Source organism: Pleurodeles waltl, chromosome 3_1 (assembly GCF_031143425.1).
Source record: "Pleurodeles waltl isolate 20211129_DDA chromosome 3_1, aPleWal1.hap1.20221129, whole genome shotgun sequence".
NCBI lineage: Eukaryota > Metazoa > Chordata > Amphibia > Caudata > Salamandridae > Pleurodeles > Pleurodeles waltl.
The window spans coordinates 410,148,344-410,176,085 of record NC_090440.1 but is presented as its reverse complement, the minus strand read 5'-3'; the positions used below and the strand labels follow the sequence as shown (position 1 = coordinate 410,176,085).

The 27,742-nt window shown below is 45.6% G+C and overlaps 1 protein-coding gene across 3 annotated transcripts in view; it reads right to left on the bottom strand.

Moving 5' to 3' along the window:
- The window catches only part of MAN2A2 (mannosidase alpha class 2A member 2), a 492,369-nt gene that overhangs the window by 115,650 nt on the left and 348,977 nt on the right, over window positions 1-27,742 (bottom strand). For all 3 annotated transcript variants that reach the window (XM_069222645.1, XM_069222646.1, XM_069222644.1), the window contains exon 18: window positions 22,205-22,319. In XM_069222645.1, the coding sequence (XP_069078746.1) occupies window positions 22,205-22,319 (115 nt within the window). The remainder of the gene's footprint in view (window positions 1-22,204; window positions 22,320-27,742) is intronic.

The following is a 27,742-nucleotide window of genomic DNA, read 5'->3' as shown; positions in this document are numbered from 1 at the left end:
CTGGTTTAGAGACTGGCAATACTTTGCAGGGTTTAACAAAGGCTACAAAAAGTCTGTTTGTTTTACAAAAGCACTTGGTCCTGTCAGTAGAATACATGAGCGCCCTTTCAACATCTAGGGCCAGATTACATAACTTGACATTTGTGGTTTCCTAATAGCGAATTTTTGTAATTTGGAAATTGAAACCAGCTATGTACAACAGTGTGTTTAACACTATTTGTGATTCCCAAATGGGTCGCAAGAGACCTGACTCATTATTCATGAGGCAGGTTGCCATTTGCAACCAATTTGGGAATGGCCATAATCACAGGGATGGTGGCCTGCTGGGGTCAGCAGACCACAATTTCTGTGATTGCTTTCTACATAAACCAATATTTTTCTTTGTTATGAATCATATTTTCTCTAAAAGGAAAACGGAATGCATCACAAAAAGAAAACTGAAAAGTTTTCTTTAAATTTTTTGAGGGTAGGCAGTAGTCTGTCCCTTCGGGACCTCTTCCTGTTTGTGAATTACATACCATCAACTTGAAGTTGGTGGTAATCTGCAAATGCTTTGCAACCATATTCCGGTCACAAAACATTCCTACATACCTACATAACAGTGCAACTTGCTATTAGGAAGGGATGCCCATGGTACACTCCTTCCTAATAGCGATTTGCAAACCCTATTTTGCGAGTCGGTAATTGGTTACCGACTCGCAAAATACGGTTGGTACATGCCAAAAAGCATTTTACCAGTCGCAAATGGCCTGACCGATAAAAAGCTTTGCCCATCTGGGCCCCCAGAGTGATAAAGTCCCTTTCTGCTGCAGAGTCTGGCTGCGGGAAGACAAGCTGCAGCTCAGTGGTCTGATTAACATGGAAACGTGAGACTACTATGGGTAGAAATTTGAGGATGTTCCTGAAGACCACCCTGGCCTTGTGGACCTGGATGACAGGTTCTAGAATTGTGAGAGTTTGGAGTTAACTAATGCTTTTGAGCAAGCTTACTGTTGTCAGGAAAGCTATCTTCCATGACAGAACTGATAGTTACTGAGGTGAAGGGGTTCAAAGAGAGAAACCATGATCCGTATGAGGAGTACGTTGAGGTTCTACATAGGGCAGGAGGTGTTTTAGGGGGTATACTCTCTTAAGATCCTCCATGAAGGCCTTAAAAGGGATTTTAAGAGGGATGAATGTTCCCTATTTTGCATATATGCTGCAACTGCACTAAATGTAAACTAATAGAGGTATACATTTGACCTGTCTTTCTGCAGTTATAGAATGTAGCAAATAATGTCTTGTACCGAAATCTTAAAGGGGTTTATCTGCTTAGAAGTGCAATAGTCGATGTATCTCTTTCACTTGGCCGTGTGCATTGTGAGTGGTGGGTGTCTGTGGTTGGTTTCTACACCTCACGGAGTATGACTGTACACTCCTCAGGGATGCTGAGATAAGTAAACTCAAGGACTTCAGGTGCCAAGTTACTAGGTTGACCAGCTGCAGACTGGTCTGGGATGTGGGCCCCATGCTTCTGAATGTAATACATGGTGGTCATGTTGTCCGTTTTATGAGGACTGTGTTCCCCCAGGTTAGCTTGAAGAAAGCTTTAATGGCTAGAGGGACCACCAGAAGTTCCAGGTAGCTGTTGTGACAGTCATTGGACTGTAATGTAGCTGACATGCGCTCCCCACCCTAAGAGTGAGGTGTAAGTGGTAATGGCTTCAGTCCAATTTGAAATATCTTGGGTTTATATCAATCACAGCCTAGAAAACATGGTGCAAATCCATGTGTAACACACCACTGATCGTATGGATCGTGATTTGAAAAGATAGTCTGCCTTGAATCCATCTCTGTGGGATAGGGTCCAGGTTATCAAGAGGAATGTCTTCCCAAAATTCAGCTACATCTTTGGAATGCTACTTCTAGTTATACCAGTCTCCCGTCTACAAAGCATACAATGCTCAAGCTCTCAAGTCATTTGGGGTTTGGAAAGACAGAGAAGGGTTGCTTATGTCTTCCACTTGGAGAGTTATTGGCTGGTGCAGCATGCTGTGTATTACTTCCCCACTTCTATGACCACACCCTTGTGGGTAGTGATGGAACATCAGATTTTACACTCTTCCAGAGATCTAGCTCTTACTCTTCAAGACCATTAATCACTCCTTGCAGTAATCCGATCATTCACACTTCCCAGTATGCTTGGCAAAGAGCACACAGGATGGTGCAAGTCTCAAGTCATTATCACACTAAAGTCCCCATTATGGCAGATTGCAACCATTATGGTTGGTGGGAAGGAAATTCACTGGTCTATCCGGATTACTCATGGTATTCGTCACATTGAGGACCTTGGGCCATATGTACGAACACATTTTCCCACAGACACAGGATAGGTAAAACGGTTTGCTACATCTGGCCCCTTATCTCCAATGTTTTTAAAAAGTCGTTTCCAGACCCGAGAAGGGAATTTGAGATTACTTCCTCCCAACATTGGAGATGCATTCAATTTTCCCATGCCCTAGCACATCTCCAGGGGAACACACATAATGGCCTCCTTAGTTCGCCCATTACTCAATATATCCATATGTGGAGAAACAATACGGGGACTATCTCAGGACTGTATGTCACACTGATAGACTTATGATTCTCTGTCCCCACATCTGTAGCATCGCATATCTGGTGGGAAACTCGTCTTAATACACACATCTTGGATGATGGCTGGGATAATCTACTGGCATCTTATAATAAAGGACTACGGGAAGCACTCCTTAAGTATAGTTTTTTTTAAGATCCTGCACCGCTGGCAGTGGTACCCAGTAAGGTTACAGAATGTCCACCTTGCTGTTGGAAATGTAGCTTACTGGACTGAGATATAGTCCATAAGTTATGGGAATGTGACCAACCTAAGCCCTTCTGGTGGCAGGTTTGCGATCATATGGAAGGGCCCTTGGAGTAGACAGACCTCAGACAGCCCAGATGGTGGTCCTATATGATTCTTCTGACCTCCCTCCAGTAAACCAGCATGTTTGTAATTGGCTCTCCACTGCTCTAGCAGTTGCTAAATTGGTTATATTAAGTCTTTGTAAGTCAACTCTAATAGTCACTCTACAGACCTGGTTGGACAACATGTATGATAAGGCATGTTGAGAGTACCTTATTCATAAGCTAAATGACAATTTGCAGACATGTGATGAGATTTGGTGCTCTTTTCTTAAGGATTGAACTGTTAAGCTCAACTACTCAATTAAGGTGTCTGCACTTCATATTTCATACAGACTTTTTTCTCATTTTATTTGATTTCAGTTATCAAATGTTAATTGCTTTAAATAAGATATGGTCTCTAGTTGATGTTTGGATTAGCATTTTACCCTGTTGATTTTCTCGCCCTGCATGGCGACTGGTTTGTGAATTTTTTCTGGTCAATTGTTGTTGCAGTAATGAGAAAAACTAAAAAAAGAATTGAAATACAAAAGTGGTAATGGTCACCTGCGGAAGAGAGTTGAGGCAAGGCCGGCCAAACAGGTTGCTGCTGTTCCACCATTGCAGATAGTGGTAAGTATGCACCTTTACCAACAGTACATCCTCCCAGCGACCATGTGCCTGTGACCATTGCCTCATGAGGCACTCCTGAAGCAGGTGCAATTGCAGTCTGGTGTGTGGCACTATTGCAATACCATAAAGCCATAATCTGCAACAGTTAGTCTTATTACAGCCCTTACATTTAGAAGCTGTCCTGTCTAAAAAAGAAGAAGCAGCTATTGAAATGCTACACCCTTTGCTTATTGGGGTATGCCTTCCCTGAAACAGCATTTAAAATGGAGCCTTGAAAAGGTTGGATTGCAGGGGTAGGAGGTGGGACTTTTTGGTGAACCCTGTACTGTGGAGTAGGGACATCGCCATCCAAATGTGTGCTAGGCATTTGTGCCTGCTGCTCTTCATCAGCTAGTCGTCTAAATGAAGAAAGATGTGAATGGTGCTTCTGTGAAGATGTGTGGTCACCACTACTCAGAACTTTGTATTGCCATCTAAAAGTCCCTTTGGTAGAGCAGTGGAAAGATGTCCTGCAGGCTGATCATGTGGAAGTGCTCATACAGGATGTAATGGTTCAGCGGCCTGTGGTCTAGGATTAGCCAAAGTGAACTCTCCTTTTTTTTGGAATTAGAAAAAGATGGGAGTACACTCCTTTGACATGTTGCTGTGGTTGCACTAGCTCCAATTCCTCGCAAAGAGTGCCACAGGCTGGGAAAGAAGTTGTTGGTGTGCCTTGGAACCCTGGGCAGTAGCCCTGAATTACCACTGCAAGCACCCACTGATTGGAGGTGATCTCCTCCTAACAGGAGGGGTTATTTCATAGTCTCTCCTCACCGTGTGTTAAGTGATAGGGAGCATGTAGAGGGGGTGTCGTGATAGGTGTTGATGGCAAGTCACTGTTTGGAAGTCGAGTCACTCCTGTTGGAACCACCTCTACTTTTCCCATGGTTGTTGCTCCCCTACGCGCTTTTTCTGTAACCCTTGCCTGTTTGAGAATCATGGAAAGACTGCTAATGGTGCCGATACCCTTGGCTTGACTGGGTGGAGTGGGCTTAGTTCCTACTCTAGACTGTTTCAGAAAAGTGGCTTTAGGGGTGGTGCCTTGAAAAGCACTCAGACTTGGCTATCTCCAAGCCTTCTTCGATTATTTCTAACATCTCATTGACATGAGGGCCAAAGTGATGCTCCCCATCAAAAAGAAGACTGAGGAGGTGCTGCTGTACTCCCGACCCTGAAATGCAAAGTCATACATGGTGGAGTAAAAGGATAGTTGTGTTGAAGTCTTGAAAAGTGGCATTTGCAACATCTACAACACAGAGGATAGTCACACTTTCAGTATTACCTTCCCCTCAGCCATGACCTCTTGTCCTCTTTTCCTATGGGTTTCTGGGATGTGTATTAATAGCTCCTCCATTTTTTCGCAGTGATATCTATCATTACGGGATAGAAGACCCAGCAGTCAGAGCTGGTGATGCGCCAATAGGTAGCAGCCATATGGTTACCAACAGCTTCACTATGCTTGTCTGGCAAGGGGGAGGTGCTTGTGCTGACACTGGCGTTTGTGCTATGTGCACAAAAGGGGAGTCCTATGGGACCTAGCCACTAATGCATAGTGAGTCAGTGGGTGAGGCCTTGAACTTTGTGACAACATTTGGAGTGATGACCTACTGCGTATGCTGAGGCTCACTTCAGAGCTGTATAGACAACAAAAGGAAGCCTGGGAGAGGGGGACCTAGACTTGGATGCAGAGCAGATCAGTGGGGAGGCCTTTATCTTTTTTGTCAAACCTTGAAATGAAAAGGGAGCCTTTGCATGTCTTTAAAGTTGTCTGAGGCAGCCTTCAAAATGCCTTTAAGCATGGCTAAAGGCACAGTCCTTTCAGTTTTAGTCATCCTCATTTTGTAGGACATGCATTTCCAACTTCTGCTACTAGGTAGCCCTCTGAGTACCTGAGAGGTAGGCAGAAGAGTCAGAAGGCTGAGAAGGTTTGGCGGGGTAGGGCTCAATGTCTTGGTCAGCTGGAAGGTTGACTGCATAGTCTCTCCAAGGGTCGCTTGACTCCCTGGGCACTACAGGCTCACCATAAGAGTCTTGCACCTCGTATGGGATGCCAGGTCTAAATATGTATGGCCTACAATCTTGGGGGAATCAGGAGATGATGGTCCAGGAGCTATGCAAGCTCATAGGGGAGGTGGTGGGAGAGGAGAGGGCCTTGCAGTAGAAGGTTGGGTTGTTGGACGTGTCCCCCTATTCATATGCTTTTGAGGAGGGGAGGCCTGCATGACACAAAAGTTAGCTCCTCTTCAAGGATGAGCCTGCACTTATTAGAGATGCATGAGAGTGTATGTAGAGGCTTGCCTGGAGGCGCCCTGTTGGTGACTTGCTAGTGCCAGTATTTCTGAACAGGGTCCACTGTTTGGCTCCTCTGGAAGCTGCAAAACGCGAGTGGACTCAGTAGTGTTCAACTTTGGAACTGAAGGCACTTTCAGCAATGGCCTGAGATCTGCTTTCGGCATCAACCTCTGCTCTGAAGGAGGATGCTCAATGCCACAAACTGGAGGCGGAGTTGCCCTCAGTATGGCTCGACGATCTTGAGGTGAGGCTTGGTGGGTGCTGAAGGCTGCTCTCAGGATTGACCTCAAGCCAGAAGCAGAGCAGGACCTGAAAGTCTTTTGACTTGATGTCAGACTCCCTCTGAAGTGGTGCTATGCCTCTGTCTGGGTGTGCTTTTGGGATCAAGGTTTTGTTTCCTGGCCCTTGAGCACCGTTGGCGGACCTGCAGACCAAGGCGTAGTCTTGTTCTGTGAGTCAGAAGCTTTTGAAGCCAGAGGCTCGTCTTTGTTGTGCTCTCTCCTAGAAGTGTTGGGAGGACACAATGTTGAGGCTGGGTGTGCTCTGTGATGCAGGAAGGCTCTTAGGGCCTGTTTACTGTTCCTCAAAGTATTTTTTGGTAAATCTTTTAATTGAGTTTTGTAAGCGTTTACAGCATTTATGTTATGTTATGTCATGTATTGAAAATGTCACTTACCCAGTGTACATCTGTTCGTGGCATCAGTCGCTGAAGATTCACATGTTGTGCATAGCCCGCCATCTGGTGTTGGGTCGGAGTGTTACAAGTTGTTTTTCTTCAAAGAAGTCTTTCGAGTCACGGGACCGAGGGACTCCTCCTCTTTGTCTCCATTGCGCATGGGCGTCGACTCCATCTTCGATTGCTTTCCCCGCAGAGGGTGAGGTAGGAGTTGTTTGTTAGTAATAGTGCCCATGCAATGGAGTGAATAAGTATGTACCTATCTAAGATTTAATATATTTACAAATGTACAAAGTTGAAGCTAACTTCCAAACGGCTACAGGCTCCCGGGGAGGTGGGTGGGCACATGTGAATCTTCAGCGACTGATGCCACGAACAGATGTACACTGGGTAAGTGACATTTTCAGTTCGATGGCATCTGTCGCTGTAGATACACATGTTGTGCATAGACTAGTAAGCAGTTATCTCCCCAAAAGCGGTGGCTCAGCCTGTAGGAGTGGAAGTAGTCTGAAATAAGGTTCTTAGTACGGCTTGACCTACTGTGGCTTGTTGTGCTGATAGCACGTCTACACAGTAGTGCTTGGTAAATGTGTGAGGCGTAGACCATGTGGCTGCCTTACATATTTCGTGCATTGGAATATTCCCTAGGAAGGCCATGGTAGCGCCTTTCTTTCTGGTTGAGTGTGCCCTTGGTGTAATGGGCAGTTGTCTTTTTGCTTTAAGGTAGCAGATTTGGATGCACTTAACTATCCATCTGGCTATACCCTGTTTCGATATTGGGTTTCCTGCGTGAGGTTTTTGAAATGCAATAAACAGTTGTTTAGTTTTTCTGATGTGTTTAGTCCTGTCGATGTAGTACATTAGTGCTCTTTTGACGTCTAATGTATGTAGTGCCCTTTCAGCTATGGAATCTGGCTGTGGGAAGAACACTGGTAGCTCTACCGTTTGATTTAGGTGGAACGGTGAAATAACCTTTGGCAAAAATTTAGGATTGGTCCTTAGGACTACTTTATTTTTGTGTAGTTGGATAAAAGGTTCTTGTATTGTAAACGCCTGAATTTCACTTACTCTTCTTAGAGATGTGATGGCGATGAGAAATGCAACTTTCCAGGTTAGGAATTGTATTTCGCAAGAGTGCATAGGTTCAAAGGGTGGACCCATGAGTCTTGTTAAGACGATGTTGAGGTTCCATGAAGGAACGGGTGGTGTCCTTGGTGGTATAATTCTTTTGAGGCCTTCCATAAACGCTTTAATGACAGGTATCCTAAATAGTGAAGTTGAATGGGTAATCTGCAGGTATGCAGATATTGCTGCTAGGTGTATTTTAATGGAAGAGAAGGCCAGGTTTGATTTTTGTAAGTGTAGTAAGTAACCCACTACATCTTTTGGAGATGCGTGTAATGGTTGAATTTGATTCTGATGGCAGTAGCAAACAAACCTTTTCCATTTGCTTGCATAGCAGTGTCTAGTGGATGGTCTTCTGGCTTGCTTTATGACTTCCATACATTCTTGTGTGAGGTTTAAGTGTCCGAATTCTAGGATTTCAGGAGCCAGATTGCTAGATTCAGCGATGCTGGGTTTGGATGCCTGATCTGTTGTTTGTGTTGCGTTAACAGATCTGGCCTGTTGGGCAACTTGACGTGGGGTACTACTGATAGGTCTAGCAGTGTTGTGTACCATGGTTGCCTTGCCCACGTTGGTGCTATCAGTATGAGTTTGAGTCTGTTTTGACTCAATTTGTTTACTAGATATGGAAGGAGAGGGAGAGGGGGAAAAGCGTACGCAAATATCCCTGACCAGTTCATCCATAGGGCATTGCCTTGAGACTGCCTGTGTGGGTATCTGGATGCGAAGTTTTGGCATTTTGCGTTCTCCTTTGTTGCAAATAAGTCTATTTGAGGTGTTCCCCAACGTTTGAAGTAAGTGTTTAGAATTTGGGGGTGAATTTCCCACTCGTGGACCTGTTGGTGATCTCGAGAGAGATTGTCTGCAAGTTGATTCTGGATCCCTGGAATAAACTGTGCTATTAGGCGAATGTGGTTGTGAATTGCCCATTGCCATATTTTTTGTGCCAGCAGGCACAGCTGTGTCGAGTGTGTCCCCCCCTGTTTGTTTAGATAATACATTGTTGTCATGTTGTCCGTTTTGACAAGAATGTATTTGTGAGTTATGATTGGTTGAAATGCTTTTAATGCTTGGAAAACTGCTAGTAGTTCGAGGTGATTTATATGCAGCTTTCTTTGATGTACGTCCCATTGTCCTTGTATGCTCTGGTGATTGAGGTGTGCTCCCCACCCTGTCATGGAAGCATCTGTTGTTATCACGTGTTGTGGCACTGGGTCTTCGAAAGGCCGCCCTTTGTTTAAATTTACTGTATGTTGTTCCACCATAGAAGTGAGAGGTATGTTAGGCGGTCTATCAACACCAGATCTAGAAGCTGACCCTGTGCTTGAGACCATTGTGATGCTAGGCACTGTTGTAAGGGCCGCATGTGCAACCTTGCGTGTGGGACAATGGCTATGCATGAGGACATCATGCCTAGTAGTTGTAATATCATCTTCGCCTGTATTTTTTGTGTTGGATACATGCGTTGTATAATCTTTTGGAAATTTTGAACCCTTTGTGGACTTGGAGTGGCTATTCCCTTTGTTGTATCTATTGTGGCCCCTAGGTATTGTTGTACCTTGCACGGCAGAATGTGTGATTTTGCATAGTTGATGGTGAAACCGAGTTTGTAGAGGGTTTGTATGACCTGATCGGTGTGGTGTGAGCACCTTGTCAGTGAGTCGGTCTTGATTAGCCAGTCGTCTAGATACGGGAATACGTGTATTTGCTGCCTTCTGATGTGTGCAGCCACTACTGCTAGGCACTTTGTGAAGATTCTTGGTGCAGTTGTTAAACCGAAGGGCAATACTTTGAATTGGTAATGTATTCCTTTGAATACGATCCTTAGGTATTTCCTGTGCGACGGATGTATTGGTATGTGGAAATACGCGTCTTTGAGATCTAAGGTTGTCATGTAATCCTGTTGCTTTAGCAATGGTAACACTTCCTGTAGCGTGACCATGTGAAAGTGTTCTGATTTGATGTATGTGTTTAGTGTTCTGAGGTCTAGGATTGGTCTCAGTGTTTTGTCCTTCTTTGGTATTAGAAAGTACAGTGAGTAAACCCCTGTATTTGTTTGTGTATCTGGTACCAGTTCTATTGCGTTCTTTTGCAGTAATGCTTGAACTTCTATTTCTAGGAGGTCCGAATGTTGTTTTGATATATTTTGTGCCTTTGGTGGTATGTTTGGAGGGATTTGTAGAAATTCTATGCAATAACCATGTTGGATAATTGCTAAGGCCCAAGTGTCTGTTGTTATGTTTTCCCACTCTTGGTAATACTGACTTATTCTTCCCCCCACTGGTGTTATGTGGAGGGGATGAGTGACGTGTGAGTCACTGTTTGTTTGTAGGTGTTTTGGGGCCTTGAAATTTTCCCCTGCTTCTAGGGAATTGTCCCCCTCTGTATTGGCCCCGAAAACCTCCCCTTTGGTACTGTCCCTGGTAGGTGGACGGTGTTGACTGTGAGGTACTGGGTTGTATGGATTGACCCCGAAACCCCCCTCTAAAGGTTGTCTTGCGGAAGGTGTTGAAAGTGCCTCTGCTCTGCGGGGAGTAGAGTGCGCCCATGGCTTTTGCAGTGTCAGTGTCCTTTTTTAGCTTCTCAATTGCCGTGTCCACTTCAGGGCCAAACAATTGTTGCTCATTGAATGGCATATTGAGCACCGCCTGCTGTATCTCTGGTTTAAAACCAGATGTTCGTAGCCACGCGTGCCTTCGGATGGTTACTGCCGTGTTAACCGTTCTTGCTGCTGTGTCCGCTGCTTCCATAGAGGAGCGTATCTGGTTATTGGAGATGTTTTGGCCCTCCTCAACCACTTGTTTCGCCCTCTTTTGTAGTTCTGTGGGTAGATGCTCAATGAGGTGTTGCATCTCATCCCAGTGGGCTCTGTCATATCGCGCTAGGAGCGCTTGAGAGTTTGCGATGCGCCACTGGTTTGCAGCCTGTACTGCGACCCTTTTACCGGCTGCATCGAACTTTCGGCTCTCCTTATCTGGGGGAGGTGCATCGCCCGATGTGTGGGAGTTTGCTCTCTTGCGAGCCGCCCCAACCACAACCGAATCTGGTGGCAGTTGTGAGGTGATGAAAGCTGGGTCTGAGGGAGGTGCTTTATATTTTTTTTCCACCCTCTGTGTTATTGCCCTACTTTTGACAGGCTCTTTGAATATGTCCTTTGCGTGCCTTAGCATTCCTGGGAGCATAGGCAGGCTTTGGTAGGTGCTATGTGTGGAAGAGAGGGTGTTGAAGAGGAAGTCATCTTCGACAGGCTCCGAGTGTAGAGACACGTTGTGGAACTCTGCTGCTCTAGCCACCACTTGTGAATATGCTGTGCTGTCTTCTGGTGGTGAGGGCTTTGTAGGATACGCCTCAGGACTGTTGTCCGACACTGGGGCGTCGTATAAGTCCCAAGCATCTTGGTCCTGGTCACCTTGGCTTAAGGTGGTGTGAGCCGGTGAATGTGACGGAGTCTGTGCTGGTGAAATGGTAGCCACAGGTGGAGGAGAGGGTGGCGGAGTTACCTTCTTCACCAGTTTTGTTTGTGGTGTTTGTTCTTGTTGGAACTCCAGTCTCCTCTTCCTCCTAATAGGGGGAAGGGTGCTTATTTTCCCTGTTCCACTCTGTATAAAAATCCTTTTTTGAGTGTGGTGCACCTCGGTGGATTGTAATTCCTCTTCGAATCTATGCTTTCGCATCTGAGAGGACAGTGATTGTTCCTCTGAATAGGAACCAGTAGTTGGCTCGGTTGCGGGTCGCTTTGGCACCGAAACCATGTCCACGCTCTTTTTCGGCTCCGAGGCGACTTTCCTCTTTTTCGGAGCCGGCCCCTCTCGGCGTCGATCCTCCTCGGTGCTGCTGTCTCTGCGTCGAGCAGCTTCGGCTCCGCTATCTTGGCGTCGATCTTTGCCGGCAGCACTATCTCGGTCCCGAGATGGCTGGGTGCCTGTGTCTCGACCCGAGTCGGACGATCTCAGCACTATTTCGGCCTTCTTCGGTGCCGATGGTCGGTCACCGAGTTTATGGGTTGAGCCATGGCCTGACGGCAGTGGCGTCCCCTGGGCCTTGTTAGTTTTCTTATGTGCTATCTTCGACGTCTTACTCACTGTTTCATGGTCGTCGAATTCGTCCGAGTCCGATTCATGGATCGAGAAGGCTTCTACTTCTTCTTGTTCCTCGAAACCTTGGTGTCCTGTCGGCGTGGACGCCATTTGCAGTCTTCTGGCTCGGCGGTCACGGAGCGTTTTTCGGGACCGGAACGCACGACAGGCCTCACAAGTTTCTTCCCTGTGCTCGGGCGACAGGCACAGGTTACAGACCGAATGTTGGTCTGTATATGGGTATTTGTTGTGGCATTTAGGACAGAAACGGAACGGGGTCCGTTCCATCAGCGTCGATGTCACACGCGGTCAGGCCGACCAGGCCCCGACGGGGGATCGAAAACTACCCCGAAGGGCAACGGAGATGTTATCGTATCGATGCGATGTCGATGCTATCTAACCCGATCCCGAACGCAACAATACCGACGTAATTTTCCGATTTTGAGCTAACTTTCCGTTCCAAAACCCGGAGCGAAAGGAACACGTCCGAACCCGATGGCGGAAAGAAAACAATCGAAGATGGAGTCGACGCCCATGCGCAATGGAGACAAAGAGGAGGAGGAGTCCCTCGGTCCCATGACTCGAAAGACTTCTTCGAAGAAAAACAACTTGTAACACTCCGACCCAACACCAGATGGCGGGCTATGCACAACATGTGTATCTACAGCGACAGATGCCATCGAACACACTGTTTCTTTTGCTTCCCCTCTCTGAACTGTAGATGTGAGGTAGTTTAGTCTGCTCTAACGTTTAACACCCTGTCCACCCTCCCCCAAACCAATTTCCCACCCATAGATCTACTGCATTCTTAAGATCAGTAATGTAATAACAACATTAATGTTCCAGTGTCCAGGGACACTCTACAAGTTGCTGCATATATCAGTGCATGTAAGTGTGTTGATTGTGGGTGGCCATCTAATATAAAAGGAATCAGTGCACCTATCACGGGGTTTAGCAGTGTATGGACTCAAAACGTCAGGATTTGGTTACTGTTCCTTAGGCTTCATACAGATGTAGTCATAATCAGTAGGGGTTGCTTTTAGGTCACCAGCAGGGCTCCTGCCCTCTGCTGCTGCCCAGTGTTCCAAGACTTTCCCCCATAAATCAGAGTGAGAAACTGTGGGGATTTCCAGCACATTGCAATGGTTCTTTTCACCAGTAGAACAACTAGATTAATGAATTTAGTACTAACTTTGGTGGTCTGTGGTTGAGGGTAGGTGCCTAGCAAGTATGCCTCTACTGGCCTGTCAACCACTTCAGCTATTACCTGCGTAATTTTGTATCTTATCACACGCCCAGAACATAAGGTGCAGGGGTTTATCCACTTAGAAATGCAATAGCTGGGTTTGTGGCTTGACAGGCAGGTGAGACCCTGGGGAAGACTCGTAATTTACTGGGTGTGAGATATGCCCTCGGTAGGATATCAAATTTTATGAACTTGAGTTGTGCATTTCTGGACACTTTCCAGGGATATTCAAGGGCACCCCACCACTCTAAAACATCAAATGGTCATTGTATGGAGGTTTCCCACTGCTCCCGTGGGGCTGAAGGGACACTCCTGTATGTTCTAGGATGGCTTTATATAGTAATCAATCTGCGACTGTTGCCTATAATGTGTATGACCTGTGCGAGTGGCAGGTTCACTACCATCTATGTTCCATCCACGTTTCACTTTGTGTACGATTTTATTAGGAAATAGGAATTGACTGAAGTTCAAATTTCATGCCTCAACCAGGGTATGAAAATAAATCAGGAGCCCCTCTGTGAGTAAACCAATCACCGTACTTAATCCCACCTCGTCCCATTGTGCCAATTCTTGCGCTTGGAAAATGCCATTGCCTTTCGGAAATTCCCTTGACGGGAGTGCTGGTACATAAGGTGGTGTCTGGCGGGTGTAGTGGAGGCTATATTGTAGTGCTAGTGTTGCTGTCTGTAGCAGGGTGGGTAGGTCTCTCGGGGTCTTGCCACTCAGAAATAAGACGCCATGTTGGCCTTCTGCTTGGAAGTGCCATTCAGTGATAGCTGTTTCAGTTAAGTGATCTCTACATTCGGTGAAATAACGCTGCCTATGAAAGCATCAGGAGATTTGCTAAGTGGTACAGCAGGTGGGGAGCATTACCATCTTTGCATCTGCTACTTGTCCCGGGACCACCATGAGCGAGTGATCCAAAAAGCAACTTGGGATTTTAATGCCATCAGGGATTATCCCAGATTTCCCACTAACAGGTCCTCAAGGGTGTGATATATGTGAATACCAAGATACTGAAAAGTACGGGATGCTCGTGGTATAGGTTGCCCCCCACGGCATTACCATCCTCTCTGGTGTTATCGTAGTAGAAACACCCTGGATATGGTGGGGTTTACTTGCAATACGGAGGCGCAAGGGAAATCCGCAATTGTATCAGTTTTGGCGCGGAGGCCTACTGATAACCTTGATGCAAAGGGCATGTGTGCCTATCACCACCGAGATACCCCATTCACATTCTTGTTCTTGTAGTCATACGGCCAGGGGCTCCATCACCAGTGCAAATAACAGTTTGGAAAGCAGGCATCACTGTCTAGTTCCCCTTCCTGCAGGGTAACTCTACGAAATGTGCCTTCCAGTTTTCACTTTGGCAGTTGGGACTGCATATAGTAGCCATATCCAGGCTATCATTTGGGCACCCACTCCAAAGCTTAGAGAACGTGCATTAGGTATGCCCAATCTAGTGTGTTGAACGCCTGTTCAAGGTTGAGAGCTACACAGGAAGAGTGAGGCCAGTCAGTATTTGCTCTTTCATTCATTTGGTAGAAGCGTCTAATATTAAGTGATGTGCTGTGGCGGGGGTGTAAATCTGTTCTGATCTACATGAATTAGGTCTGGTAGGAGGGGGAGAAGCCTAACAACTATGATTTTGCTAAATATTTTATAATCAGTATTCAGGTTAGATAATTGTCTGTAGGACAGTTGTAGGTGATCACACCCTGGCTTAGGGATAGTGGTAACTAGGGATTCATTCATAGTAGGGGGAGGCACCTCTGTGTTTTATCCTCATTGTACAGCTTCAACAGGTGGGTTGTAAGCTGTGACGCAAAGGCAGCATAGAATTCGATTGGAAGGCCATCCGTGTCTTGCACCCCTCCTGTAGACAGGGAAGTTGTGTTGGGTCGCATGCTGCACCTCGTTCCAGTTCCACCCGGGAGGTCTCTATCTGTTTCAGTTCAGTACGTAGTACCCCCTTCACCCCAACTGTGGTGTTGATAGAGGTTCCCTGGATCACTACTTTAAAGGCTTTCCATTCAGTGAGACTTGATCCTGTCGTATTCACATGGTCTTGAAAATAGTTTTGGATTACCTGCTAAGCTCTTCTTGAATGCTGCGTCTTTCAGCCATGATGGCTGGAACTGCCAGTTTATGCCCACCTCTAGACGGTTATGATCCAATAAGATTTTCCCCAAGTAAGGTGCATGATAAGTCGGTGTTTGTAAGGCTGTGGTGCAGGCTATCTAGTCTAGTCACACATGTAGTTGGTGGGTAGATGAATAAAATCAATATTCGCACTGTTCTGGGTGCAGTACCCACCATACATCCGCTAGGTCCCAAGAGCTTAACCATGCTGTTAAGTCTTTAGCATTGCCCGTGCTGTAGGGAGAGGGTGTGCATGTACAATCAATATTAACGTCTAGAACTGTATTAAAGCCCCCACCCAAGAACCAGGGAAGGCTCACCCAGTCTGTTAGTACTTTAGACAGAGGTGGTCATTCTGACCCTGGCGGTCTTTGACCGCCAGGGCGGAGGACCGCGGGAGCACCGCCGACAGGCCGGCGGTGCTCCAATGGGGATTCCGACCGCGGCGGTAAAGCCGCGGTCGGACCGGCACCACTGGCGGGCTCCCGCCAGTGTACCGCCGCCCCATTGAATCCTCCACGGCGGCGCAGCTAGCTGCACCGCCGCGGGGATTCCGACCCCCCCTACCGGACCGCCGGGATCCGGATGGCGGTAGGGGGGGTCGCGGGGCCCCTGGGGGCCCCTGCAGTGCCCATGCCACTGGCATGGGCATTGCAGGGGCCCCCGTAAGAGGGCCCCTACATGTATTTCACTGTCTGCTGTGCAGACAGTGAAATACGCGACGGGTGCAACTGCACCCGTCGCACAGCTTCCACTCCGCCGGCTCGATTCCGAGCCGGCTTCATCGTGGAAGCCTCTTTCCCGCTGGGCTGGCGGGCGGTCTGAAGGCGACCGCCCGCCAGCCCAGCGGGAAAGTCAGAATTACCGCCGCGGTCTTTCGACCGCGGAACGGTAACCTGACGGCCGGACTTTGGCGGGCGGCCTCCGCCGCCCGCCAAGGTCAGAATGAGGGCCAGAGTGTTTAGAAAATACCAATGATTCACATTCAGGGAGTAAACGCTGTTCATTACAAATGGGCAGTCAATCCAGATTCCCCTGGAGTAGTACACATCTTTTATCTGGGTCTATCTTGGTTTCATCAGAGATATATGGTACACCCGGCTTTATCCATATTGTGGCTCCTCTGGTATACACCAAGACCACAGTGGAGTAGAGTTGCCCTCGCCATTTATGCTATAGCTTTTGGCCTTACACTGGAGGTAAAGTGGTCTCCTGCAGGAAGGATATGAGCACACCTGGACAGTGTAGCTTTGCTGCCACCGGATATCATTTTTACTGTGACCGCAGGCAGCCCTTTGATGTTCAAGGTGGTGTATAAATATTTGCCTTTCTGTTGAGTTACTTGTTGATGAGACATTCTGTGTTGAGGGGTAGTTTTTAGCGCTTACTTGGAGTAGTATGGAGGAGAGTTGGATAGGAGTACCCAGCATTGTGAATAATGAGTGCTTGGGTGGGAACCCTAACTCAAATATTTCCCCAGTCAAAAAGTCCCGGTCAGTGACCAATGGGTGGGCCGACCAATCAACTTTGCACCCCAGGCCCATATGCTCAGTGGACCACAAATGTGGGGTGTCAATCTAATAACATGGCTTCCTCTTGGATGAGGGAGGCCATGCAGTCTTAACTCCCAACACAGTGGTGGCTCTGCATGTAGCCCTATTTATATTGTTGGGGGTCAATGAAAACAAATGGAGGAATGCCAGAGGCAGTATCAATGCCCCCCAACCTGCTCTGCAGCTATCATGCTGGGTTCCCAGGTATATTTTCTATTTACTTTCCTAGTGTGTAACTCTTTCGGCCAGCTTTTTAGGGTTTAGGTATAATCCTTAGCTTGTATATTCAATACTATTATGAATTCCTTTGAGGCCTGTAGTCTTGTCCACAATTTGCGCTGGTCGTCACTCAACAGATTTAAGTCTATTGCCAGTGTATCTATTTTTGTTTCTAATGCAGAGCGTGCGTTCCCTATATCTGCTAATTTGCAGTCCAGCTTATCTGACCCCGGTTCCTGATGCAAGGGTGAGGCAGTTGAGGAGAGCAGCTTTCGGGTGCTTTCAATGTCCGACATGGGTGGCATAGCCCAGACTCTAAAGGGTGGATTTCACAGGAAGTTTAGTACTGCCCATCTTATCCCTGTTGGTGTGGAAATGTGGCTGCTGGACTCAGGGGAGAAGGTCCAGTGATTCCACCCCAGGTCGTCTTGCCCCCCCCCCCACTGGGATCCTAGCATCTCCGTCAGGTTGACATGAGCAGCTGGGGTTGGCTCGGTTGGGCCAATGTGCTGTAGTAATTGTTTGCTCTCTTCAGCTATGAAGCGAAGTTCAGGGGCTCTCTTGCTGGACCCTCAAATGTTCCTCAGACTTGCTGGTCAGCCTTGCACAGGCAGTGGAGAGCCTCATAAATGCTGTCCCTGTTGGCAGGTTCTACCCGGCAAGGAGGCTTGGGTTGCTCTATTCAGTTTAAATGACTGGCACACACTGGCCCAGCTGAGGGTCATGGAACAGTGTGGCCTAAAAACATTCAATGCCTTAATGCCCCCGGAGACGTCTCTGTTATGGGTCCTTGGTCCACCACCCCTGGTCTGTTTAGGCCCAAGGCTGGGTTTCTGGTCTTTTCAGGCCTGCTGTTGTGTCCTTTGTTAAGCCCCCTCGCACAGCTCCAACAGTGCCGAACCCCCTGCTTAGTGGGCCTCTAGGTCCGGTCCACTGTAGCTCAGGAATTTGTGCGCTGCTGTGGGGGGTGGCCGTCCTCAATGGATCCCAAGAGCCACCATGTGATCAGACCCCATCCACGGCATCCATCCACAGGTGTCGTCGTACAAGCATGGCACCTAGACAAGTCAAAGCAAGGGTTTCTTTGCATCCTGAGGAGGCCATTTGTTTCTTCACAAGCTTCGCTGAACGTAAGGGGTGGGCCATCTGCAGGATGTACCTCTCAGCGTTACATTGCTCAGGATTTTCAGGGCTGGTAGCAAGAGCAATTCTGCTGCGTGTCTGCCATCTTCAGCAGATGGCCACGCCCCCCTCTTGTTCTTCAGTGTTGAAAGCGTCTTGTTTCCTGAAGATGTCAGGCGTCTCAGGCGAGGGTTGTTGCTGCATCGTACGATGTGCCTAACACCTCTCTGACTCTACGGTATTAGAGTGTCTTTTTGCACTAAACAGCGAGGCAGAAGTCACAGCACGTGACGTCAATGAGAGAACAAAGGTTGCATACACCATGTTGGTCCAACAACAGGACTAGAGCAGAAGTGGAAGGGTGTATGTTCCTTTGCCCTCCCGCCCCTTATAAGCTCCCTTCCAGGCATTCTATGAACATACGACTTGTATGTATAAGGTTGTCAAATGCTAGTTAGTGACAGATGTCTGGCACAGAGGGTTGAAGTCATTTGGCTACGAGTTGTCAGAGAAATGGATGGGTGACGGGAGAATGTTCTAAGGTTGCCTTCAGAGTTGTTGGTCCCGAAATGTCAAACAGCTGGTCCATAAATATCAGCAAGAACGCATCAGTCTTAGAGCTCATACTCAAAATGTTCAAACTCATGGTGGACGAAAACATCCTGAGAAGGAGTCTGTGTCCTCATGAATGGTGGACTGTGGCATGAGTCAGAACAGGTCTTCTGACTCTAAACGTTTTTGAACAAGAATAAGTTGCAAATGTCCGGAGCAACATTAGATGTCAGGAGTATGCAGAGGATATCTATCTACAGCCACACATGATACAAACACATATTTATTTAGGCTTAGACCAAAACAGAAAGAGTCATCACTATTCTGCGCTGATGTTACTATCTAAATTCCGCTGCATTCCGTTTTCCACAGGGAAAGGAAACCCAATGATAACAGAATGCTCTATAAATTACCACATAATATAGCTGTTTGGAGGTATGACGTCTCAGAACCAGGGATAACACTGTTTTGTTCCCTATTGCAACACATATTTAATATATGTGTAATGGTCATAGTTTGATGCCTCAGTTGTCATCTATACAGGAACACCATATGCACAGTCTCTTGAAGAGCAATATTTGGTCCAGCTACTTCATATTCAGGCATACAATTGCCCTACATTAATCTGAATGTTCGATACGCCTCCTTGTCTGACATCTCAGAAAGGGAAATCCAGAACAAAGATATTATAGTACCTCAGAAAGTTTCCTTTCAAAATTCTAATGTGTTGAACAGACTACACTGCTTTCTTAAAGCATATGAATAAATTATACCAAGGAAGCATTAGTTCCAAAGTGCCAACTAGCACTATATATGTATGACACCATCAGACAGTCTTGGCTGTGTAAACAATTCACCTTCGCATTCTGGCACTTCTGCCTTTTAATGAATTCCTGAAAACTGCATAATACCAAGTACTATCCTAGCCTGGCCAGGACTCTGCCACAGTATCACACATGAGAGGGGGTAATTTGGGGGCTGTGTTGATCTGTAACAAGATAAGAGGCAGATACATAACCCATATGGCTGAGAATGATGTCTGTCAGTAAAATGTATGCTTCTGTAACCAAAATACATCAATACCTGATTGACAAACGTAGCTACAGCCTAACTGGTAAAGGCAGTAAATGGATGCCAAACTTTCCTGTGAATAAAAGAGCTATTGGTATAAAAATAAAGTATTTTTAAAATCTAGAGGTAGAATTGATTTCTACTGCTCTAATGGTTAGTTTCTACCAAGGTAAAGAAAAGGATAAAGAGAATGGCTGGTGGAACAGGTTTATCCTATTAACTGCATAAGACATGTTTCTTACATTACTTAAAAATCTGACCCCTACCTTTCAGAGAAAAAATGAGGGTAAGCAATTAAAACAATACTGAAGTTTGTTGTGTACACATGCTAGAAAGATAGGTATGGAATTCAGTAGATTTACATTCTGAAACAAATTCTCAAAAGAACTGCACTCATACGAAACAATGTGAAAATATAACCTCATATGAAGAATATTGTCATCCCATATTTACCAATGCCAACAAACTGGATTGGAGTGTCTTTATGTTATTATTTAACAGAAGTGTGGTTTTGATCACCCGAACAATACACAACACTGCAGCAAGTCTGTGCAACACACATTTGTGCACATACCTGTGTAACTTCCTTGATACTGTTAACAATAGACTGTACTTTGAAGTTCTCTGACTTCTTGTTCAGTGCCACTCACCTTCTCACTATGTGCTCTTCCAAAATGGATGCTAAAATCTATACTAAGTAACAACCCAAATCAACAAAGGAATCCTTGTGTTTTTTTCCACTTGCAACTAAGTAGTTAACAAAAGCAGCTACGGATTTATATTTTTATCTGCTGCATGCTGTACTTATTAAATGGAATTCATCTACCTACTACGGCCAAAGCAAGCAATGTAAGTTACTTGAAAGAGCTTTATGCAGAAGTTTGGGAAGCTAAATACTGCTATCAGAAGGTGCAAATCAAAGTAAGTGACACTAAAGCCAAGAGTGTCACAGCGACTACTAATCAAGACACTGCCTCATGCACACCACTTACCTGTCCCATCACAGTTAAAATACTCTGTTAAGCCCAATCTTGAGCCTGTCTCTTCAAGTCTACAACAATTTCTCTAAAGTTTAAGCTCAAATAAGCCACTCAAGTGGAAGAGGTCGTCCCTTCTTACCAATATCAAACTTACAGATAATGAGATGGGTGTAGCGCTGAAGTCTTGTGAAAATGTTCTTATGCTATCTGGGCTGAATTAACAGTTCTCACTGATTTATACTCTATTGACTGCTGTCAATCTTGTTGAAGATGGCAATTATTAACTACTATTACAAAAAAATTCCAACTATGAGAGGAACATGATTCAACAAAACTATTGTAGGTTGTCTCCTAAAAGTAAGTGAAATCAAGAAACAGGTTTTTCTTCACGCAATTTCAGACACCTTTGGACATGCTTAAGATCCAGGATACCAACCATTCTGGCTTAGTGTGGCACAAAAACAGTTCTAATGGGCATTGTTCACACCTTTCTCAACTTGATTGATGAATGACTAGTTGTGCAGGATCGTAGTGGATTTATCTCTGACACAGTGGCTCATCAGTTGATGATCTACTGCCTTGCTGAAATTGCCAGGGTAAAGGGATGACTGGTTCATTTCCTTGACTGAAGGTTCAAATTTTGAGAGAATAAAGAGCTCTTTGTATCTACAAGTAAATCCATTTTGTGCGCATTCCCTTATTTAGCCTCTTCAGGTATTGATTAATCAGCACAATCAGAGTTTCAGTTAAATGCAGGCGATTGTGATCAGGGCTATCGACAACACAATGACAAAGAGGCGTGCTTGCCTGATTGACCACTATAGAGACATGTTCGAGGGACAGCTGATTATAGGTGAATTACACAAGAAATGACACTGTACTTTTCAGGATTCACGAAAAAGCTCGGAGGACATCAACAAGGGCAACTGTATGGTTTAAACCAAAACATTGTTCCTACCAAGAAGGTTAAAAGACAGAGGGTCTGATTTAGAACTCGGCGGAGAGGTTACTCCGTCACAACGGTGAGGGATATCCTATTCGCAAAAATCTAAATTGTATAGGCTTAAATGGTATTTACATTTGCCAGATGGGATATCCATCACTGTTGTGACGGAGTAACCCATCTGCTGAGTTCTAAATCAGGCCGAAAATACTTTTTTGATAAAACATTACCCTGGTATCTCAAGTGGAATTTGTTGCTTCAACTGTTTTGACTAAAAAAAAGTAACTAATTTAATTGCTTTGGTGATGCAACTGTCATTATATGAGTTCATAATACCTGCAACCTACGCTAAGGCAATGTCAGGTAACCTGGCATTGCTAAGAGTACATACATAAGTTGGAAATAATGCACACAGCATATCAGCTGGCATAGAGTTTTAAAAAGTGTGACTACTATGTTAGAACCTTGTAACATTCCTAAAACGCCAAAGTATAAATGTCTTCAAATGTCTGTAAAGTGCAGACAAACAATAGATCCAATATACCTACAACTAAAGGTGAAGTAATTTTTATTCCCCACAGACATGCCACAGAAATTTAACCAAGAGAATCATTTAGCATTCTAAATGTACTCTTACCCGCCACATTGTACAGTCGCACCACTTGCTGCACATGCTGATAATAGCAAGCCACTTCTGAGAAAAAGGGTCCCTCCGTCACTCGCACTACAGGTGGGTCTTTTGGTGAGTATAACTAAAAACAACCAGAAACACAGCCCTTGAAGCACAAATTATAAGGTTCTGATTGCAATGTTTTCATACAAGAGATCATGGGCAAATTGCATGCTGGAAAAAAGAGAAACACTAAACAGGCACGTTTATATTTTTAAAGCCTTTTTTGTATGTACACACATTCTCTACACATGCATATGTATAAATGTGTATGTGTATATATATATATATATATATATGTATATTTATATATATATTCCTGCTCCTGACAGCTGCCCAACGTCAAATCATGCCACACTGTGACTAACCACTCTGAGGCACAAAGACAGGATTCCGCAGGGTGATGGAGTTCCTATATTTACTTTTAAGTAGTGCACCGTATCACATGAAAAGGCCAAAGCGTTTCGGATATATATATATGTATATATATATATATATATATATATATATATATATATATATATATATATATATATATGGAAAATGTCACTTACCTAGTGTACATCTGTTCGTGTCATGCAGTGCTGCAGATACACATGTGTTGCATAAGTTCGCCATCTAGTGTTGGGCTTGCAGTGTTACAAGTTGTTTTTCTTCTAAGAAGCTTTTTTTCAGTCACAAGATCGAGAGACTCCTCCTCTTGGTGATCATGCACATGGGCATCGAGTCCTTTGTTAGATTGTTTGCCCGCAGTAGGGTGAAGTAAGGAGTAAAGAATTGTATATATTCATATACATAGTAGGTAAAAAAGATGCCCATGCAATGTATATACATATTTTCATAAGAAAGTACCACAACAGCTAACGGGTAAAGGCTTCCAGGGAAGATGGGAGGGTGTATGTGAATCTGTAGCACTACCTGCCGCGAACAGATGTACACTGGGGTAAGTAACATTTTCCGATCGATGGCATGTGTAGCTGCAGATACACATACATGCTTTGCATAGACTGAAAAGCAGTCCCCTCCTAAAATAAGCGGTGGCTAGCCTGTACGAGTTAGAGAAGTTTGAAATAGTGTTTTAAGCACTGCTTGACCAACATTTGCTTGTTGGCGAGATAGCACATCCACACAGTAGTGTTTTGTAAATGTGTGTGGTGTGGACAATGTGGCTGCTTTGCATATGTCTGCTATTGGTATATTTCCTAAGAATGCCACTGAAGCTCCTTTCTTTCTAGTAGAATGTGCTTTAGGAGTTATGAATAGTTGCCTTCTAGCTTTAAAATAGCAAGTTTGAATACACTTTACTATCCATCTGGCCAATCCTTGTTTTGAAATAGGATTATCCTTATGAGGCTGTTGAAAAGCTACAAAAAGCTGTTTAGATTTTCTGAAATCTTTTGTTCTGTCTATATAATACATGAGAGGTCTTTTGAGGTCAAGAGTGTGGAGAGCCCTTTCAGGAACTGAATCTGGCTGTGGAAAGAAGACTGGCAATTCCACTGACTGATTGATGTGAAATGGTGAAACCACTTTGGGTAGAAATTTTGGATTTGTCTTAAGTACTATTTTATGTTTGTGAATTTGGAAGAAAGGTTCTTCTAAAGTGAATGCCTGAATTCACTAACTCTCCCTAAGGAAGTAATTGCTACCAGGAATGCAACTTTCAATGAGAGAAATTGGAGAGCGCACAAATGCATAGGTTCAAATGGTGGATCCATAAGTCTTGTGAGCACAATATTAAGATTCCAGGCAGGCGCTGGTGGAGCTCTAGGTGGAATAACTCTTTTAAGTCCTTCCATAAAAGCTTTTATGACAGGAACTCTAAACAAAGAGGTATGCTGTCTATTTTGGAGGTAGGCTGATATTGCTGTTAAATTAAATTTGATAGATGAATATGCAACATTTGCTTTTTTTAAGTAAAGCAAAGAACATACAGTATCCTGTACGGATGCTTCAAGTGGATCAATGTTTTTGGGTTGACAGTACTATACAAAACGTTTCCATTTAGCTGCATAGCACTGCCTGCTTGTAGGTTGTCCATACATTCTGATGGAAGCTGTAGATAGCCAAACTATGACCTCAGGAGCCAAATCGCCAGGTTGAGTATATTGGGATTGGGATGCCTGATCTTACCTTTGTTTTGAGTCAATAGGTCTGGTCTGTTTGGGAGCTTGTGATGTGGTACTACAGACAGAACCAAAAGTGTACTGGTGTTGACGTGCCCACGTGGGAGCTATGAGTATCATAGTGAGGGAGGTGTGATGTATTTTGTTGACCAGAAATGGAATTAGTGGGAGAGGGGGAATAGCATAAGCAAATATTCCTCACCAATTGATACACAGAGCATTGCTCTGGAATCCAGGGTGTGGGTACCTGGATGCGAAGTTTGGGCATTTTACATTTTCGTTTGTTGCGAATAGGTCTATTTCTGGTGTTCTCCACTTTTGAAAGTACTTTTGAAGTCTTTGTGTGTGAACCTCCCATTCGTGAGTATGTTGGTGATTTCTGCTTAGGAGATCTGCTAACTGATTGTCTATTCCTGAAATGTATTCTGCTAATAGATTCATTTGATTATGAATGCGATTGTGAATCGCGCATTTCCATATTGTCTGGGCTAGCAGAGACAGTTGAGATAATACATGGTTGTAATGCTGTGTGTTTTTATCAGAACATTGTTGTGTTTGAGAAGGGGGTGAAATGCTTTTAGGTCAAGAAATACTGCCAATAATTCTAGTTGTTTCTGTTTGGGATCCCATTTCCCTTGAATGGTATGATTGTTGAGATGAGCTCCCCAACCTATTATTGATGTACCTGTTGTTATTATGGTCTGAGGTACAGGGTCTTAAAATGACCGCCCCTTCATCAGATTGCTGAGATTTCACCATTAAAGGACATGTGCGTTTGACGGTCAATCAACACTAGATCTTGAAGCTGACTGTGTGCCTGAGACCATTGATGTGAGAGGCATTGTTGTAAAGGCCTCATGTTTAGTCTTGCATGTGGAACTATGGCTATGCAAGATGCCATCATCCCTAGAATTGTAATGACAAATTTTACAGTGTATTGTTGATTTGGTTGTATATGTGGGATGAGATTCTGGAAAGCCTGTATCCTTTGTGTATTTCGATATGCTAGGGCTTTTTGAGTATGTAGAATAGCACCTAGGTAAGGTTGTACCTATGCTGGATGAAGGTGTGATTTTTGATAATTTAGAGTGAACCCTAGAATATGCAGGGTTTCTATTACATACTGAGTGTATTGTAGGCATTGTGTGAATATGCTTGATTACCCCCTAACTTTTTGCCTTTGCTGATGCTAAGTTTTGATTGAAAGTGTTCTGGGACCCTGCTAACCAGGCCACAGCACCAGTGTTCTTTCCCTAAACTGTACCTTTGCTTCCACAATTGGCACAGCCCTGGCACTCAGATAAGTCCCTTGTAAATGGTACCCCTGGTACCAAGGGCCCTGATGCCAGGGAAGGTCTGTAAGGGCTGCAACATGTCTTATGCCACCCTGGGGAACCCTCACTCTGCACATGCACACTGCCTCACAGCTTGTGTGTGCTGGTGGGGAGAAAATGACTAAGTCGACATAGGTAAGTCACCCCTCTAGCAGGCCTTACAGCCCTAAGACAGGGTGCACTATACCACTGGTGAGGGCATATGTGCAAGAGCACTATGCCCCTACAGTTTCTAAGCAAAACCATAGACATTGTAAGTGCAGGGTAGCCATAAGAGTATATGGTCTGGGAGTTTGTCAAACACGAACTCCACAGTTCCATAATGGCTACACTGAAATCTGGGAAGTTTGGTATCAAACTTCTCAGCACAATAAATGCACACTGATGCCAGTGTGCAATTTATTGTAACATGCACTCAGAGGGCATCTTAGAGATGCCCCCTGAATACCAATCCTACTTCTAGTGACCAGTTTTTGCCAGCCTGCCACACACCAGACATGTTGCTGGCTACATGGGGACAGTGCCTTTGTCACTCTGTGGCCAGGAACAAAGCCTGTACTGGGTGGAGGTGCTTCTCACCTCCCCCTGCAGGAACTAACACCTGGCGGTGGCCTCAAAGGCGCACCCCTTTTGTTACAGCGCCCCAGGGCATCCCAACTAGTGGAGATGCCGGCCCCTCCGGCCACTGCCCCCACTTTTGGCGGCAAGGCTGGAGGAGATAATGAGAAAAACAAGGAGTCCTGAGCTGAGGTGACCCCTGCCTTTAGAAATCCTACATCTTGAGTTTGGAGGATTCCCCCAATAGGATTAGGGATGTACCCTCCTCCCCACAGGGAGGAGGCACAAAGAGGGTGTAGCCACCCTCAAGGGCAGTAGCCATTGGCTACTGCCCTCCCAGACCTAAACACACCCCTAAATTCAGTATTCAGGGGCTCCCTAGAACCTAGGAAATCAGATTACTGCAACCTGAAGAAACAAGAAGGACTGCTGACCTACAAGCCTTCAGAGAAGACGGAAGACGACAACTGCTTTGGCCCCAGCCCACCCAGCCTGTCTCCTGATTCGAAAACCTGCAACCAGCGAAGCATCCGGCAGGGACTAGCGACCTCTGAAGCCTCAGAGGACTGCCCTGGACTAAAGGACCAATAAACTCCCATGAGCAGTGGCTCTGCTCAACACCAGCAACTTCTTTACAACAAAGAAGCAACTTTCAAAGACTACACATTTCCCAGCCGGAAGCGTGAGACTTCACACTCTGCACCCGACGCCCCCGGCTCAAGATCCAGAGAATAAACACCACAGGGAGGACTCCCCGGCGACTGCGAGCCCGTGAGTAGCCTGAGACGAGCTCCCACAGCGATGCCTGCACAGAGAATCCAGAGGCTCCCCCTGACTGAGACCGCCTGTAACAAGGGACCCGATGCCTGGAACCAGCACTGCACCCGCAGCCCCCAGGACCTGAAGGAACCAAACCTCAGCGCAGGAGTGACCCCCAGGCAACCCTCTGCCTAGCCCAGGTGGTGGCTGTCCCGAGAAGCTCCCCCTGTGCCTGCCTGCATCGCTAGAGTGACCTCTGGGTCCCTCCATTGATTTGTATCTGAAACCAGATGCCTGCTTTGCACACTGCACCCGGCCGCCCCTGTGTCGCTGAGGGTGTGTTTTGTGTGCCTACTTGTGTCCCCCCCAGTGCTCAACAAAACCCCCCTGGTCTGCCCCCGAGGACACGGGTACTTACCTGCTGGCTGACTGGAACTGGAGCACCCCTGTTCTCCATAGGCGCCTATGTGTTTTGGGCACCTCTTTGACCTCTGCACCTGACCGGCCCTGAGCTGCTGGTGGGGTAACTTTGGGGTTGCCTTGAACCCCCAACGGTGGCCTGCCTATGCCCAGGAACTGAGACTTGTAAGTGTCTTAGTTACCTCACAATCTAACCTTTACTTACCTCCCCCAGGAACTGTATTTTTGCACTGTGTCCACTTTTAAAATAGCTTATTGCCATTTTAACAAAGACTGTATATGATATTGCTTTTATTCAAAGTTCCTAA